We start from the raw sequence: 17,987 nt of genomic DNA, 5'->3' as shown, positions 1-17,987 counted from the left end.
CAGACCTCACACTGCTGTGCTCTGTGCTCTCTGCAGCCAGTGTTATGTATTGTCCCTGGAGAGATGTGTAATCAGACCTCACACTGCTGTGCTCTGTGCTCTCTGCAGCCAGTGTTATGTATTGTCCCTGGAGAGATGTGTAATCAGACCTCACACTGCTGTGCTCTGTGCTCTCTGCAGCCAGTGTTATGTATTGTCCCTGGAGAGATGTGTAATCAGACCTCACACTGCTGTGCTCTGTGCTCTCTGCAGCCAGTGTTATGTATTGTCCCTGGAGAGATGTGTAATCTGACCTCACACTGCTGTGCTCTGTGCTCTCTGCAGCCAGTGTTATGTACTGTCCCTATAGAGATGTGTATTCAGACCTCACACTGCTGTGCTCTGTGCTCTCTGCAGCCAGTGTTATGTACTGTCCCTGGAGAGATGTGTAATTAGACCTCACACTGCTGTGCTCTATACTCTCTGCAGCCAGTGTTATGTATTGTCCCTGGAGAGATGTGTAATCAGACCTCACACTGCTGTGCTCTGTGCTCTCTGCAGCCAGTGTTGTGTATTGTCCCTGGAGAGATGTGTAATCAGACCTCACACTGCTGTGCTCTGTGCTCTCTGCAGCCAGTGTTATGTATTGTCCCTGTAGAGATGTGTAATCAGACCTCACACTGCTGTGCTCTGTGCTCTCTGCAGCCAGTGTTATGTACTGTCCCTGGAGAGATGTGTAATCAGACCTCACACTGCTGTGCTCTGTGCTCTCTGCAGCCAGTGTTATGTATTGTCCCTGGAGAGATGTGTAATCAGACCTCACACTGCTGTGCTCTGTGCTCTCTGCAGCCAGTGTTATGTACTGTCCCTGGAGAGATGTGTAATCAGACCTCACACTGCTGTGCTCTGTGCTCTCTGCAGCCAGTGTTATGTATTGTCCCTGGAGAGATGTGTAATCAGACCTCACACTGCTGTGCTCTGTGCTCTCTGCAGCCAGTGTTATGTATTGTCCCTGGAGAGATGTATAATCAGACCTCACACTGCTGTGCTCTGTGCTCTCTGCAGCCAGTTTATGACATGGTGTAACAGCAGAACAGTTGCTGTATCTCTGGATGTGAGTGGAGAGTAGTTTGGGGGTCACCTACCTGCAGCATGGGGTATACAGCTGTGTGCTGTGTCTGGGGTGAGGATGGTGACTACTATTTGGGGGCCCAGTCTGTGCTCCCCAGCTTTGCTCTGTGCCGGACTCCTGGTCCAGACTCACCTCGTCCAGCTGCAGCACCGGCTCGGACATCTCCACATCGGCGTCTCGCAGGTAAGTGCATAGATATTCCCTGACTTTACCCAGGTCACCTGCCCAGGCCTCCTGCAACGAGATCATGACATGTCACATGACCCCTGACCCCAACCCCAACCCGACATCCCATCCCCCCCCCCGGTACTTACCTTCTGATCAAACTGAAGGAAGCGCTGGAAGTCGTAGAGTGAGATCTGACACAGCGAGGGGCGGTCAACATTACTGGGGGGAGACAGTCAGCAAGTAGTTATACCAGGGAGTTATGTCTCATTAGACTGTACAGTGCGTATGTCTCATTAGACTGCTCTGTACATTGTATAGGTCTCATTAGACTGCTCTGTACATTGTATAGGTCTCATTAGACTGCTCTGTACATTGTATAGGTCTCATTAGACTGCTCTGTACATTGTATAGGTCTCAGACTGCTCTGTACATTGTATAGGTCTCATTAGACTGATCTGTACATTGTATAGGTCTCATTAGACTGCTCTGTACATTGTATAGGTCTCATTAGACAGCTCTGTACATTGTATAGGTCTCATTAGACTGCTCTGTACATTGTATAGGTCTCATTAGACTGCTCTGTACATTGTATATGTCTCATTAGACTGCTCTGTACATTGTATAGGTCTCATTAGACTGCTCTGTACATTGTATAGGTCTCATTAGACTATTCTGTAGATTGTATAGGTCTCATTAGACCGCTCTGTACATTGTATAGGTCTCATTAGACTGCTCTGTACATTGTATAGGTCTCATTAGACTGCTCTGTACATTGTATAGGTCTCATTAGACTGCTCTGTACATTGTATAGGTCTCATTAGACTGCTCTGTACATTGTATAGGTCTCATTAGACTGCTCTGTACATTGTATAGGTCTCATTAGACTGCTCTGTACATTGTATAGGTCTCATTAGACTGCTCTGTACATTGTATAGGTCTCATTAGACTGCTCTGTACATTGTATAGGTCTCATTAGACTGCTCTGTACATTGTATAGGTCTCATTAGACTGCTCTGTACATTGTATAGGTCTCATTAGACTGCTCTGTACATTGTATAGGTTGGACGTCCCATGCTGTGTACATAGTGTGGAGGTATGGGGCACACATGTGGCGGTGCCTCGGTCTCCTGTCGCCTCCATACTCGGCAGACGTCATGGAGTAATTACACGCTGCGCTCTCTGACTCACCGCAACGGGAACGACAACTCCAGCTGCTCAATGATCTGCAATCAGATAGAGGAAAACTAGAATTATAATAAATAATGCACAGGCTCCTCCCACCACACAGGCTCCTCCCAACACACAGGCTCCTCCCAACACACAGTAGTATTTCGGACCAGGGCCCAGTGCCCTCCTGCATTAGTCGTCACACAGACTCCTCCCACCACACAGGCTCCTCCCACCACAAAGAAGTATTTTGGACCAGGGCCCGGTACCCTCCTGCATTAGTCGTCACACATACTCCTCCCACCACACAGACTCCTCCCACCACACAGTAGTATTTCGGACCAGGGCCCAGTACCCTCCAGCATTAGTCGTCACACAGACTCCTCCCACCACACAGACTCCTCCCACCACACAGAAGAATTTTGGACCAGGGCCCGGTACCCTCCAGCATTAGTCATCACACAGACTCCTGGATTATTTTGGGGACACACAAGTCTAATCCAGGATGATAAATCTGCCCCATTGTTAGGACCTCTGCTTCCTGTCAGTGACCGCTGATATCTGAGGCTGAGAGAAGCCTTCCCGCCACTGTTCTGACCTGAACGTTCTCTGCTCGGGTTTGTTACAATGTATCAGTCTGTAGGAAGTGGCAGTTTGTGCATTTGGTGGATTATCAGTCGGATGGCGGATTGTGGGTCGTCCCCTGTATCCGTGTTTTCCCTGTGTTACCCCCCCTTCCCCCCACTGCTGGCAGCGACACAATAAGTCATTGTCACCCGGGAGCATTAACATTCAGCCCGGTGATCGGAGCGCAGCTCCGCAGCATCTTAATTCACCAGACACTCACCGACTTCTGAGCATCAAACATCAGGTTCTTGTAGAAGAGGATAAAGTGAGTGAAGCTCATGTCGCTCCGGGCCTCCACCTCCTGCAGGAAGGGAAGGGTTAATACCAGCAAACACCTTGTGTGATAACAAGACATGAGCGCCCCCTAGAGCTGTCATAGATGTGCCCCATTCACCCCACCATGAACCCACAAACACGAGGCCAAGGGGCAACTGCCCAGACGGCTGCCCCATATACTGGCATCAGGGGAACTATACGTATGGACCCCGCACAGTACTAGTGCCGCACGTATGGAGGCCGCACAGTACTAGTGCCGCACGTGTGGAGGCCGCACAGTACTAGTGCCGCATGTGTGGAGGCCGCACAGTACTAGTGCCGCACGTGTGGAGGCCGCACAGTACTAGTGCCGCACGTGTGGAGGCCGCACAGTACTAGTGCCGCACGTGTGGAGGCCGCACAGTACTAGTGCCGCACGTGTGGAGGCCGCACAGTACTAGTGCCACATGTATGGAGGCCGCACAGTACTAGTGCCGCACGTGTGGAGGCCGCACAGTACTAGTGCCGCACGTGTGGAGGCCGCACAGTACTAGTGCCGCACGTGTGGAGGCCGCACAGTACTAGTGCCACATGTATGGAGGCCACACAGTACTACTGCCGCATGTATGGACCCCGCACAGTACTACTTCCCCATGTATGGACCCCGCACAGTACTACTTCCCCATGTATGGACCCCGCACAGTACTACTTCCCCATGTATGGACCCCGCACAGTACTACTTCCCCATGTATGGACCCCGCACAGTACTACTTCCCCATGTATGGACCCCGCACAGTACTACTTCCTGTAGCAGTTACTCACCTGCAGTTTATCGCGCAGGAACCTCATATTGGGGACGCGGTAGTTGATTTGGGGGAGCAGCGCCTTCAGGTCCTTCACTGTGACGCTATAATGGAAACAGAGAGCATTACATCGGCCCCGCACACCACATGTACATGCACACTCAGCTCAGCAACTTATTCATCCACTACATGCACCCCAGGTACACCATCTACATGCACACTCAGCTCAGCGACTTATTCATCCACTACATGCACCCCAGGTACACCATCTACATGCACACTCAGCTCAGCGACTTATTCATCCACTACATGCACCCCAGGTACACCATCTACATGCACACTCAGCTCAGCGACTTATTCATCCACTGCATGCACCCCAGGTACACCATCTACATGCACACTCAGCTCAGCGACTTATTCATCCACTACATGCACCACAGGTACACCATCTACATGCACACTCAGCTCAGCGACTTATTCATCCACTACATGCACCCCAGGTACACCATCTACATGCACACTCAGCTCAGCGACTTATTCATCCACTACATGCACCCCAGGTACACCATCTACATGCACACTCAGCTCAGCGACTTATTCATCCACTGCATGCACCCCAGGTACACCATCTACATGCACACTCAGCTCAGCGACTTATTCATCCACTACCTGCACCCCAGGTATACCATCTACATGCACACTCAGCTCAGCGACTTATTCATCCACTACATGCACCCCAGGTACACCATCTACATGCACACTCAGCTCAGCGACTTATTCATCCACTACATGCACCCCAGGTATACCATCTACATGCACAATCAGCTATTCCTCCTGACTCCTACATACAGGGGGTAAGGAAAATAATCAGACCCCATTAAATTTTGCAATTGTTTCATTGCTGCCAATTGGTAAGATCAAAAACTTTCCTTTTTTATGCTCAATAATGTGCACTCTGCCCCCCCCCTCAGTAATGTGCACTCTGCCCCCCCCCTCAGTAATGTGCACTCTGCCCCCCCCCCTCAGTAATGTGCACTCTGCGCCCCCCCCTCAGTAATGTGCACTCTGCGCCCCCCCCTCAGTAATGTGCACTCTGCCCCCCACCCTCAGTAATGTGCACTCTGCCCCCCACCCTCAGTAATGTGCGCTCTGCCCCCCACCCTCAGTAATGTGCGCTCTGCCCCCCACCCTCAGTAATGTGCGCTCTGCCCCCCACCCTCAGTAATGTGCGCTCTGCCCCCCACCCTCAGTAATGTGCGCTCTGCCCCCCCCTCAGTAATGTGCGCTCTGCCCCCCCCTCAGTAATGTGCGCTCTGACCCCCCCCTCAGTAATGTGCGCTCTGACCCCCCCCCCTCAGTAATGTGCGCTCTGCCCCCCCCTCAGTAATGTGCGCTCTGCCCCCCCCCTCAGTAATGTGCACTCTGCCCCCCCCAGTAATGTGCGCTCTGCCCCCCCCCCAGTAATGTGCGCTATGCCCCCCCCAGTAATGTGCGCTCTGCCCCCCCCAGTAATGTGCGCTCTGCCCCCCCCAATAATGTGAACTCTGCCCCCCCCCCCACCTCAGTACATTACTGGGGGGCAGAGGGCACATTATTGAGGGGGGGGGGCAGAGGGCACACTACTGAGGGGGGGCGCAGAGGGCACATTACTGAGGGGGGGCGCAGAGGGCACATTACTGAGGGGGGGCGCAGAGGGCACATTACTGAGGGGGGGGGCAGAGGGCACATTACTGAGGGGGGGCGCAGAGGGCACATTACTGAGGGGGGGGGGGCAGAGGGCACATTACTGAGGGGGGGGGGCAGAGGGCACATTACTGAGGGGGGGGGGCAGAGGGCACATTACTGAGGGGGGGCGCAGAGGGCACATTACTGAGGGGGGGCGCAGAGGGCACATTACTGAGGGGGGGCGCAGAGGGCACATTACTGAGGGGGGGGCAGAGGGCACATTACTGAGGGGGGCAGAGGGCACATTACTGAGGGGGGGGCAGAGGGCACATTACTGAGGGGGGGGGGGCAGAGGGCACATTACTGAGGGGGGGGCAGAGGGCACATTACTGAGGGGGGCAGAGGGCACATTACTGAGGGGGGGGCAGAGGGCACATTACTGAGGGGGGGGGGCAGAGGGCACACTACTGAGGGCAGAGTGTATCAGTTGACCAATACTTATTCCTTCCCACTGCCTTCCATATAGAGCCGTGTGGTATAATGGGACTTGGTGAAGAAGACATGGGGGGGGGGGGGGGAGGGGCACATCTGGTTTGCAGTTGGGGGCTCCATTATATGATATCATGAGCTTAGAGCGGCTCCATTATCCAGGCCTGGATCAGTGATGTGTGGCCTGTGCATTTCCTGGCTGCAGCTCCTTATCCTGCCCCAGTCTTATCACTTCCTGACACTCATCCTGTTTACATCAGGACCTATGAATATGGAAAAGTCTCATAGGTGCAGTGCCTGTCCAGTCATCACCAGCTCAGCAGAAGGTGCACAGTACTACTACTCCTATCCTGTATATATGGGCCCAGCACAGTACTACTACTCCTATCCTGTATATATGAGCACAGCACAGTACTACTTCTCCTATCCTGTATATATGGGCACAGCACAGTACTACTACTCCTATCCTGTATATATGAGCACAGCACAGTACTACTACTCCTATCCTGTATATATGAGCACAGCACAGTACTACTACTCCTATCCTGTATATATGAGCACAGCACAGTACTACTACTCCTATCCTGTATATATGGGGCACAGCACAGTACTACTACTCCTATCCTGTATATATGGGCACAGCACAGTACTACTAATCCTATCCTGTATATATGGGCACAGTACTACTACTCCTATCCTGTATATATGGGCACAGTACTACTACTCCTATCCTGTACATATAGGCACAGTACTACTACTCCTATCCTGTATATATGGGCACAGCACAGCACTACTACTCCTATCCTGTATATATGGACCCAGCACAGTACTACTACTCCTATCCTGTATATATGGGCACAGTACTACTACTCCTATCCTGTATATATGGGCACAGTACTACTACTCCTATCCTGTACATATAGGCACAGTACTACTACTCCTATCCTGTATATATGGGCACAGCACAGCACTACTACTCCTATCCTGTATATATGGGCACAGTGCAGTACTACTACTCCTATCCTGTATATATGGGCACAGCACAGTACTACTACTCCTACCCTGTATATATGGGCACAGCACAGTACTACTACTCCTATCCTGTATATATGAGCACAGCACAGTACTACTACTCCTATCCTGTATATATGGGGCACAGCACAGTACTACTACTCCTATCCTGTATATATGGGCACAGCACAGTACTACTACTCCTATCCTGTATATATGGGCACAGTACTACTACTCCTATCCTGTATATATGGGCACAGTACTACTACTCCTATCCTGTACATATAGGCACAGTACTACTACTCCTATCCTGTATATATGGGCACAGCACAGCACTACTACTCCTATCCTGTATATATGGACCCAGCACAGTACTACTACTCCTATCCTGTATATATGGGCACAGTACTACTACTCCTATCCTGTACATATAGGCACAGTACTACTACTCCTATCCTGTATATATGAGCACAGCACAGCACTACTACTCCTATCCTGTATATATGGGCACAGTGCAGTACTACTACTCCTATCCTGTATATATGGGCACAGCACAGTACTACTTCTCCTATTCTGTATATATGAGCACAGCACAGTACTACTACTCCTATCCTGTATATATGGGCACAGCACAGTACTACTTCTCCTATCCTGTATATATGGGCACAGCACAGTACTACTACTCCTATCCTGTATATATGGACCCAGCACAGTACTACTACTCCTATCCTGTATATATGGGCACAGCACAGTACTACTACTCCTATCCTGTATATATGGGCACAGTACTACTACTCCTATCCTGTATATATGGGCACAGCACAGTACTTCTACCCCTATCCTGTATATATGAGCACAGCACAGTACTACTACTCCTATCTTGTATATATGAGCACAGAACAGTACTACTACTCCTATACTGTATATATGGGCACAGCACAGTACTACTACTCCTATCCTGTATATATGGGCACAGCACAGTACTACTACTCCTATCCTGTATATATGGGCACAGTACTACTACTCCTATCCTGTATATATGGGCACAGCACATTACTACTACTCCTATCCTATATATGGGCACAGCACAGTACTACTACTCCTATCCTGTATATATGGGCACAGCACAGTACTACTACTCCTATCCTGTATATATGGGCACAGCACAGTACTACTTCTCCTATCCTGTATATATGGGCACAGCACAGTACTACTACTCCTATCCTGTATATATGGACACAGCACAGTACTACTACTCCTATCCTGTATATATGGGCACAGCACAGTACTACTACTCCTATCCTGTATATATGGGCACAGTACTACTACTCCTATCCTGTATATATGGGCACAGCACAGTACTGTGGTACTACTCCTCCTACCCTGTGTATACCTGTAGTACTACTCCTCCTACCCTGTGTATACCTGTAGTACTACTCCTCCTACCCTGTGTATACCTGTAGTACTACTCCTCCTACCCTGTGTATACCTGTAGTACTCCTCCTCCTACCCTGTGTATACCTGTAGTACTCCTCCTCCTACCCTGTGTATACCTGTAGTACTCCTCCTCCTACCCTGTGTATACCTGTAGTACTCCTCCTCCTACCCTGTGTATACCTGTAGTACTCCTCATCCTACCCTGTGTATACCTGTAGTACTACTCCTCCTACCCCGTGTATACCTGTAGTACTACTCCTCCTACCCCGTGTATACCTGTAGTACTACTCCTCCTACCCCGTGTATACCTGTAGTACTACTCCTCCTACCCTGTGTATACCTGTAGTACTCCTCCTCCTACCCTGCGTATACCTGTAGTACTCCTCCTCCTACCCTGTGTATACCTGTAGTACTAATCCTCCTACCCTGTGTATACCTGTAGTACTCCTCCTCCTACCCTGTGTATATCTGTAGTACTCCTCCTCCTACCCTGTGTATACCTGTAGTACTAATCCTCCTACCCCGTGTATACCTGTAGTACTCCTCCTACTACCCTGTGTATACCTGTAGTACTACTCCTCCTACCCTGTGTATACCTGTAGTACTCCTCCTCCTACCCTGTGTATACCTGTAGTACTAATCCTCCTACCCTGTGTATACCTGTAGTACTCCTCCTCCTACCCTGTGTATATCTGTAGTACTCCTCCTCCTACCCTGTGTATACCTGTAGTACTAATCCTCCTACCCCGTGTATACCTGTAGTACTCCTCCTACTACCCTGTGTATACCTGTAGTACTACTCCTCCTACCCTGTGTATACCTGTAGTACTCCTCCTCCTACCCTGTGTATACCTGTAGTACTCCTCCTCCTACCCTGTGTATACCTGTAGTACTCCTCCACCTACCCTGTGTATACCTGTAGTACTACTCCTCCTACCCTGTGTATACCTGTAGTACTCCTCATCCTACCCCGTGTATACCTGTAGTACTACTCCTCCTACCCCGTGTATACCTGTAGTACTACTCCTCCTACCCCGTGTATACCTGTAGTACTACTCCTCCTACCCCGTGTATACCTGTAGTACTACTCCTCCTACCCTGTGTATACCTGTAGTACTCCTCCTCCTACCCTGTGTATACCTGTAGTACTCCTCCTCCTACCCTGTGTATATCTGTAGTACTACTCCTCCTACCCCGTGTATACCTGTAGTACTCCCCCTGCCCTGTGTATACCTGTAGTACTCCTCCTCCTACCCCGTGTATACCTGTAGTACTCCTCCTCCTACCCCGTGTATACCTGTAGTACTCCTCCTACCCCGTGTATACCTGTAGTACTCCTCCTACCACGTGTATACCTGTAGTACTCCTCCTGCCCTGTGTATACCTGTAGTACTCCTCCTCCTACCCTGTGTATACCTGTAGTACTCCTCCTCCTACCCTGTGTATACCTGTAGTACTAATCCTACTACCCTGTGTATACCTGTAGTACTCCTCCTCCTACCCTGTGTATATCTGTAGTACTACTCCTCCTACCCTGTGTATACCTGTAGTACTCCTCCTCCTACCCCGTGTATACCTGTAGTACTACTCCTCCTACCCTGTGTATACCTGTAGTACTAATCCTACTACCCTGTGTATACCTGTAGTACTCCTCCTCCTACCCTGTGTATACCTGTAGTACTAATCATCCTACCCCGTGTATACCTGTAGTACTACTCCTCCTACCCTGTGTATACCTGTAGTACTAATCCTCCCACCCTGTGTATACCTGTAGTACTACTCCTCCTACCCTGTGTATACCTGTAGTACTCCTCCTCCTACCCTGTGTATACCTGTAGTACTAATCCTCCTACCCTGTGTATACCTGTAGTACTCCTCCTCCTACCCTGTGTATACCTGTAGTACTAATCCTCCTACCCTGTGTATACCTGTAGTACTCCTCCTCCTACCCCGTGTATACATGTAGTACTAATCCTCCTACCCCGTGTATACCTGTAGTACTCCTCCTCCTACCCTGTGTATACTTGTAGTACTCCTCCTCCTACCCTGTGTATATCTGTAGTACTCCTCCTCCTACCCCGTGTATACCTGTAGTACTACTCCTCCTACCCTGTGTATACCTGTAGTACTAATCCTACTACCCTGTGTATATCTGTAGTACTCCTCCTCCTACCCTGTGTATATCTGTAGTACTCCTCCTCCTACCCCGTGTATACCTGTAGTACTCCTCCTCCTACCCCGTGTATACCTGTAGTACTCCTGCTACCCCATGTATACCTGTAGTACTCCTCCTACCCCGTGTATACCTGTAGTACTCCCCCTGCCCTGTGTATACCTGTAGTACTCCTCCTCCTACCCCGTGTATACCTGTAGTACTCCTCCTACCCCGTGTATACCTGTAGTACTCCCCCTGCCCTGTGTATACCTGTAGTACTCCTCCTCCTACCCTGTGTATACCTGTAGTACTCCTCCTCCTGCCCTGTGTATACCTGTAGTACTCCTCCTGCCCTGTGTATACCTGTAGTACTCCTCCTCCTACCCTGTGTATACCTGTAGTACTACTCCTCCTACCCTGTGTATACCTGTAGTACTACTCCTCCTACCCTGTGTATACCTGTAGTACTCCTTGTGTCTCTGGATGTTACCTGTGAACGTGTCGGAGCCCCTGGAGGTCCTGACGTCACTGGACGCCATAATTGAATTGTTGCTACTAAATATAACAGTGACGATGAGCAGGTGGCTGTAAATGAGACGCCTCGGGGATGTGCCGTCACAATGTGCCAGTGAGAAGACATGACAATCACACGTGCACCTACCTGCCGTCCTTCCCCCGATCCATCGCCTCAAACTGTTTCCTCAGCCACCTGCCACGAGAGACACGATGACAGTCACCACGTAGACACAGACTGTAGAGATGGACGTGACGTCCTCCCTGTGCAGCAGGATTCTGGATCTGTCCTAGGGCTGGTGCACAGGGCAAGGCCAGAGGTAAGTACCAGCAGGCAGGACGATGGGGGTGATACTTATTAGGTCTTTTTATTTGGTCTGGACGTCCTGACACAATAATATATGTGTGGTGCTAAACAGAGGTAGCATCAGGGTGTGGCCACAGTAAGCAGGGGAGGATTCAGGGTTCACCTACAGTAAGCAGGGGAGGATTCAGGGTTCACCTACAGTAAGCAGGGGAGGGTTCAGGGTGTGGCTACAGTAAGCAGGGGAAGGATCAAGGTGTGGCTACAGTAAGCAGGGGAGGGTTCAGGGTGTGGCTACAGTAAGCAGGGGAAGGATCAAGGTGCGGCTACAGTAAGCAGGGGAGGGTTCAGGGTGTGGCTAGAGTAAGCAGGGAGGGTTCAGGGTGTGGCTACAGCCAGCAGTGGAGAATTCAGGGTGTGGCTACAGTAAGCAGGGAGGGTTCAGGGTGTGGCTACAGTAAGCAGGGAGGGTTCAGGGTGTGGCTACAGTAAGCAGGGAGGGTTCAGGGTGTGGCTACAGTAAGCAGGGAGGGTTCAGGGTGTGACTACAGCCAGCAGTGGAGAATTCAGGGTGTGGCTACAGTAAGCAGGGGAGGATTCAGGGTGTGGCTACAGTAAACAGGGGGAGGATTCAGGGTGTGGCTACAGTAAGCAGGGGAGGATTCAGGGTGTGGCTACAGTAAGCAGGGGGAGGATTCAGGGTGTGGCTACAGTAAGCAGGGGGAGGATTCAGGGCTCAGGTTTAGGAAACAGAGCCTTACGGCCAAAGATAGTGCATGCTCCATCACTGATGCAGGAAGAGCACGGAGCAGTAAGCACACATTGCAGCCGCCTATGGAGGACGTATATTTGCAGCCATATATACGTGTCCCTGGCGGTCGTGTGAATGCAGCCTTAGAGGAGCAGACAGCACTACATTTACATCATGCAGCAGGTAGGTGCTCTGGCCAGTACTTACCTCTCAGTGTGTAGGGGGGTGGGTGACTTCAGGGTGTCAGCGAGGGCCCATGTCAGTCCGCTGATCCAGAGTGTCACCTCCTCTTCACTGAACGCTGCAGAGACAGAGAAGGTCATGATCCTGACCCCGCTGCAGTACCGCTCTGCAGGATGGGGGCGCTCTCACATCATATGTATTACTCCAAAATAAGAGACCTCTATAGGTGTAACGCCTCAGGGAAACCAGCAGGGGCCGAGCGGGGTGACAGGGGAGAGGTCACAGACTCCTGGACCAGCGCCCCCTCTGGTGACATACCAAACTGGAGCCATGCACCCTATTACTCTCTGTTATCAGCCATTACATCCTGGGGAGAGGAGACTGTACAGGGGGGGATACAATCTATTACTCTCTGTTATCAGCCATTACACCCCGGGGAGAGGAGACTGTACAGGGGGGGGGATACAATCTATTACTCTCTGTTATCAGCCATTACATCCCGGGGAGAGGAGACTGTACAGGGGGATACAATCTATTACTCTCTGTTATCAGCCATTACATCCCGGGGAGAGGAGACTGTACAGGGGGGATACAATCTATTACTCTCTGTTATCAGCCATTACCTCCCGGGGAGAGGAGACTGTACAGGGGGGCTACAATCTATTACTCTCTGTTATCAGCCATTACACCCCGGGGAGAGGAGACTGTACAGGAGGATACAATCTATTACTCTCTGTTATCAGCCATTACACCCCGGGGGGAGGAGACTGTACAGGGGGGGATACAATCTATTACTCTCTGTTATCAGCCATTACACTCCGGGGAGAGGAGACTGTACAGGGGGGGATACAATCTATTACTCTCTGTTATCAGCCATTACACCCCGGGGAGAGGAGACTGTACAGGGGGGATACAATCTATTACTCTCTGTTATCAGTCATTACATCCCGGGGAGAGGAGACTGTACAGGGGGGATACAATCTATTACTCTCTGTTATCAGCCATTACATCCCGGGGAGAGGAGACTGTACAGGGGGGGATACAATCTATTACTCTCTGTTATCAGCCATTACACCCCGGGGAGAGGAGACTGTACAGGGGGGGATACAATCTATTACTCTCTGTTATCAGCCATTACACCCCGGGGAGAGGAGACTGTACAGGGGGATACAATCTATTACTCTCTGTTATCAGCCATTACATCCCGGGGAGAGGAGACTGTACAGGGGGGATACAATCTATTACTCTCTGTTATCAGTCATTACACCCCGGGGAGAGGAGACTGTACAGGGGGATACAATCTATTACTCTCTGTTATCAGCCATTACACCCCGGGGAGAGGAGACTGTACAGGGGGGATACAATCTATTACTCTCTGTTATCAGCCATTACACCCCGGGGGGAGGAGACTGTACAGGGGGATACAATCTATTACTCTCTGTTATCAGCCATTACACCCCGGGGGGAGGAGACTGTACAGGGGGATACGATCTATTACTCTCTGTTATCAGCCATTACACCCCGGGGGGAGGAGACTGTACAGGGGGGATACAATCTATTACTCTCTGTTATCAGCCATTACACCCCGGGGAGAGGAGACTGTACAGGGGGATACAATCTATTACTCTCTGTTATCAGCCATTACACCCCGGGAAGAGGAGACTGTACAGGGGGGATACAATCTATTACTCTCTGTTATCAGTCATTACACCCCGGGGAGAGGAGACTGTACAGGGGGATACAATCTATTACTCTCTGTTATCAGCCATTACATCCCGGGGAGAGGAGACTGTACAGGGGGGATACAATCTATTACTCTCTGTTATCAGCCATTACACCCCGGGGAGAGGAGACTGTACAGGGGGGATACAATCTATTGCTCTCTGTTATCAGCCATTACACCCCGGGGAGAGGAGACTGTACAGGGGGATACAATCTATTACTCTCTGTTATCAGCCATTACATCCTGGGGAGGGGAGACTGTACAGGGGGGATACAATCTATTACTCTCTGTTATCAGCCATTACATCCTGGGGAGAGGAGACTGTACAGGGGGATACAATCTATTACTCTCTGTTATCAGCCATTACATCCTGGGGAGGGGTGACTTGTATGATGAACTATTCCCCATCCCCCTTCCATGTTTGGTCACTTACCGGCCGCGCTGATGGTCTTCAGTCTGAAGTCGGCCCCATACAGGATGATGAAGCACTGGGAGGCGTCCACTTTCCGGGCGTCCTCCGGATACCTCTCGAAATCTCGTGAATTCTTCCCGGGTCGAATCTCTTTAATCTCCCTGATATCAACTAGAAAACAATCAGAGGACAAGTTAACAGAGATCCAGGAGGTTAGGGGTCAATAGAGGCGACCACTCGCCCTGTGGGCATAGCTGCTGCTGCGCTGCTTTGTGCAGGCAAAACTTTCTGGGGTTGGGGTTTGTTGTATAACTTTTTGGATACTTTGTATCTTGCTTGGTGGTCGGGGGCGCCACTGCCTGGGAGCAGCTGACTGGGGCCTGGATGCAGCTCTGGATGTGAATAGAGTCATCATTCCACAATTAAAGGTGATGTCAGAGCCTCTCCATGTCCTGCAGGAGCCATCAGCTCTTTCCATCCATGAATATTTCATGTTCATATGTGTGCAGGGAGATGTGTAGTATAATGGATGGGGGGAGGGGCAGCGCTATGATGTTATACACTAAGCAGCCTCTGGGGGGCGCTGATGGTAGGATGTTATTACATGTCAGCTCCACTCCATAAATCATAGGAAGTCAGTCAGTACACGCTCCCAGTTAATGTGGAGAAGCTGCAATCCTGGAATACATAAATCACAGTCCTGCTGCTACTAACAACATATACAAAGGTCCAATCATAAAGCTCTTCAGGGACAATACAAAACACTGGCTGCAGAGAGCACAGAGCACAGCAGTGTGAGGTCTGATTACACATCTCTCCAGGGACAATACATAACACTGGCTGCAGGGAGCACAGAGCACAGCAGTGTGAGGACTGATTACACATCTCTCCAGGGACAATACATAACACTGGCTGCAGGGAGCACAGAGAACAGCAGTGTGAGGTCTGATTACACATCTCTCCAGGGACAATACATAACACTGGCTGCAGAGAGCACAGAGCACAGCAGTGTGAGGTCTGATTACACATCTCTCAAGGGACAATACATAACACTGGCTGCAGAGAGCACAGAGCACAGCAGTGTGAGGTCTGATTACACATCTCTCAAGGGACAATACATAACACTGGCTGCAGAGAGCACAGAGCACAGCAGCTGCTGATGGTTTCCTATCAGGTTAGGGGTATATAGCACAGTACCAGTAGTGAACAGTAAGGTGGCGCTGGTCACAGACGGGGCTCATGTCCGAAGCCCCTTGGAGCAGATGCTTTTTCTCTTGGCCTGAAAGTTTCCCATGACAACCAAGCCTGGGGACTTTGGATCCGTCTCGCCCTGGCACCCTCTCAGCTGCCGGATCAGCACCGTAACCACACATAAAGAGTCCGCTGTGCCCAGGACCCTCCGATGCCTGCTACATAAATCCATTATTAAAGGGCCAGCGTCTGATTTTCTGCATGTGACTTTATGAGTTTTAAAAACGCGTTAGTTTTTTTATGGTTTACTGAGCGTTTGGCATCTTTTTATCTATTAAGATAAACAGGTGCAAAGTAGCCAATGGTAAATGGTAAAAAACGCACGCTTAAAAATTTGTGGCATCACCCTCACATTTTCAAACAAAATTCAGCTTTTATCTTTATGCAAATGACCACAGCTGGGGTTACACCTGCTCCCCCCCCCCCCTTCACTTCTCAGCACCGCTTTTTATACAATGATTAACATCTCCTATATAATAGAAATATGGGGCGGAGATAAGAGAATGGGTGCAGCGCCCCCAGAGCCCGCCCTCAGGGCACTGAGAAGCTCATTTGCATAAATATATGAATTTTCTCTGATTGCTGGGAAACAGGGAAGGGTCTTCTGGAAGGTCTCCTGCTTTCTGCTGATTTGGAAGGTGACACCACAGTGTCCATGGGGCAGAGTTCACACCCAGGTTCAGTGCTTATCCGGAAATTGTATTTAACTCTACACTCACCTGTGCAGAGCAGGAGGAACCCCGGCTCACATCCAGACCAGAGCTTTGAACATTTCCCAATCCTGACCTCACACGTCTCGCAGCAGATTTTGTTACAATAGTATCCATTCACATCGACAACATAAACTTCTAAAATCACGGTAGTTTGTAACAATGTATCAGAGCAGGATGTATGGAGTAGACGATTTACAGGTTTTCAGTATTCTCACTGACAGCAAGCAGAGATCTTTATAAGAGTGCAGTCAACCTAAGTGTTGGATTCTCTGGGTCAGGTTACTGGGACCCCATCAATCTAGAGGAGGGGTCTCATATAAATTGCATAGTACTGTCCCACACTTCTGACTAATGAATGGGATGCACCCCAGAGCTCTGTACACATGGGGTACTCAGGGTTATAGTTCTCTTAATCAATGGGGGTCCCATTAGTCAGACCCCAGCAAGGACATTAGTATTTGTAAAGAGAGTTCTCCCCCAATAGTGAAGGACCCCCATAGCATCAGGTGACCCTGAACATCAATCCCATAGTATATATAGATTCCTACGCCCTGTAGTAATGATGTGATCATCATTCATGAATCAGCTTCTATGGGGGATTGTTCCAGCAGGGAACAGGTTACAGCCGCAATCCGCCTCCACCCTCCCTCCTCACTCTATTCTGGGCTCAGCCAGGAAGCTCCAGACTTGGACAAACAGAGATCTCAGTGACATGAAACCAGGACGGACAATGGAGGCAGAGGCCCAGGGTTCACCGAGGCCGCAGGGCAGAGGCCCGGGGTTCACCGAGGCCGCAGGGCAGAGGCCCAGGGTTCACCGAGGCCGCAGGGCAGAGGCCCAGGGTTCACCGAGGCCGCAGGGCAGAGGCCCAGGGTTCAACGAGGCCGCAGGGCAGAGGCCCAGGGTTCAACGAGGCCGCAGGGCAGAGGCCCAGGGTTCACCGAGGCCGCAGGGCAGAGGCCCAGGGTTCACCGAGGCCGCAGGGCAGAGGCCCAGGGTTCACCGAGGCCGCAGGGCAGAGGCCCAGGGTTCACCGAGGCCGCAGGGCAGAGGCCCAGGGTTCACCGAGGCCGCAGGGCAGAGGCCCAGGGTTCACCGAGGCCGCAGGGCAGAGGCCCAGGGTTCACCGAGGCCGCAGGGCAGAGGCCCAGGGTTCACCGAGGCCGCAGGGCAGAGGCCCAGGGTTCACCGAGGCCGCAGGGCAGAGGCCCAGGGTTCACCGAGGCCGCAGGGCAGAGGCCCAGGGTTC

General features: G+C 50.8%; 1 protein-coding gene across 1 annotated transcript in view; it reads right to left on the bottom strand.

Moving 5' to 3' along the window:
• Positions 1 to 17,987, bottom strand: part of LOC140132344 (1-phosphatidylinositol 4,5-bisphosphate phosphodiesterase gamma-1-like) — a 99,921-nt gene that overhangs the window by 67,350 nt on the left and 14,584 nt on the right. Inside the window, 8 exon segments of the mRNA XM_072151000.1 lie at positions 1,244 to 1,345; positions 1,426 to 1,498; positions 2,468 to 2,502; positions 3,294 to 3,374; positions 4,151 to 4,235; positions 11,550 to 11,597; positions 12,664 to 12,757; positions 14,796 to 14,945. Coding sequence (XP_072007101.1) covers positions 1,244 to 1,345; positions 1,426 to 1,498; positions 2,468 to 2,502; positions 3,294 to 3,374; positions 4,151 to 4,235; positions 11,550 to 11,597; positions 12,664 to 12,757; positions 14,796 to 14,945 — 668 coding nt within the window.

The sequence above is a fragment of the Engystomops pustulosus genome, chromosome 5, assembly GCF_040894005.1.
Source record: "Engystomops pustulosus chromosome 5, aEngPut4.maternal, whole genome shotgun sequence".
Classification (NCBI taxonomy): domain Eukaryota; kingdom Metazoa; phylum Chordata; class Amphibia; order Anura; family Leptodactylidae; genus Engystomops; species Engystomops pustulosus.
This window is presented reverse-complemented; position numbering and strand designations above follow the sequence as displayed.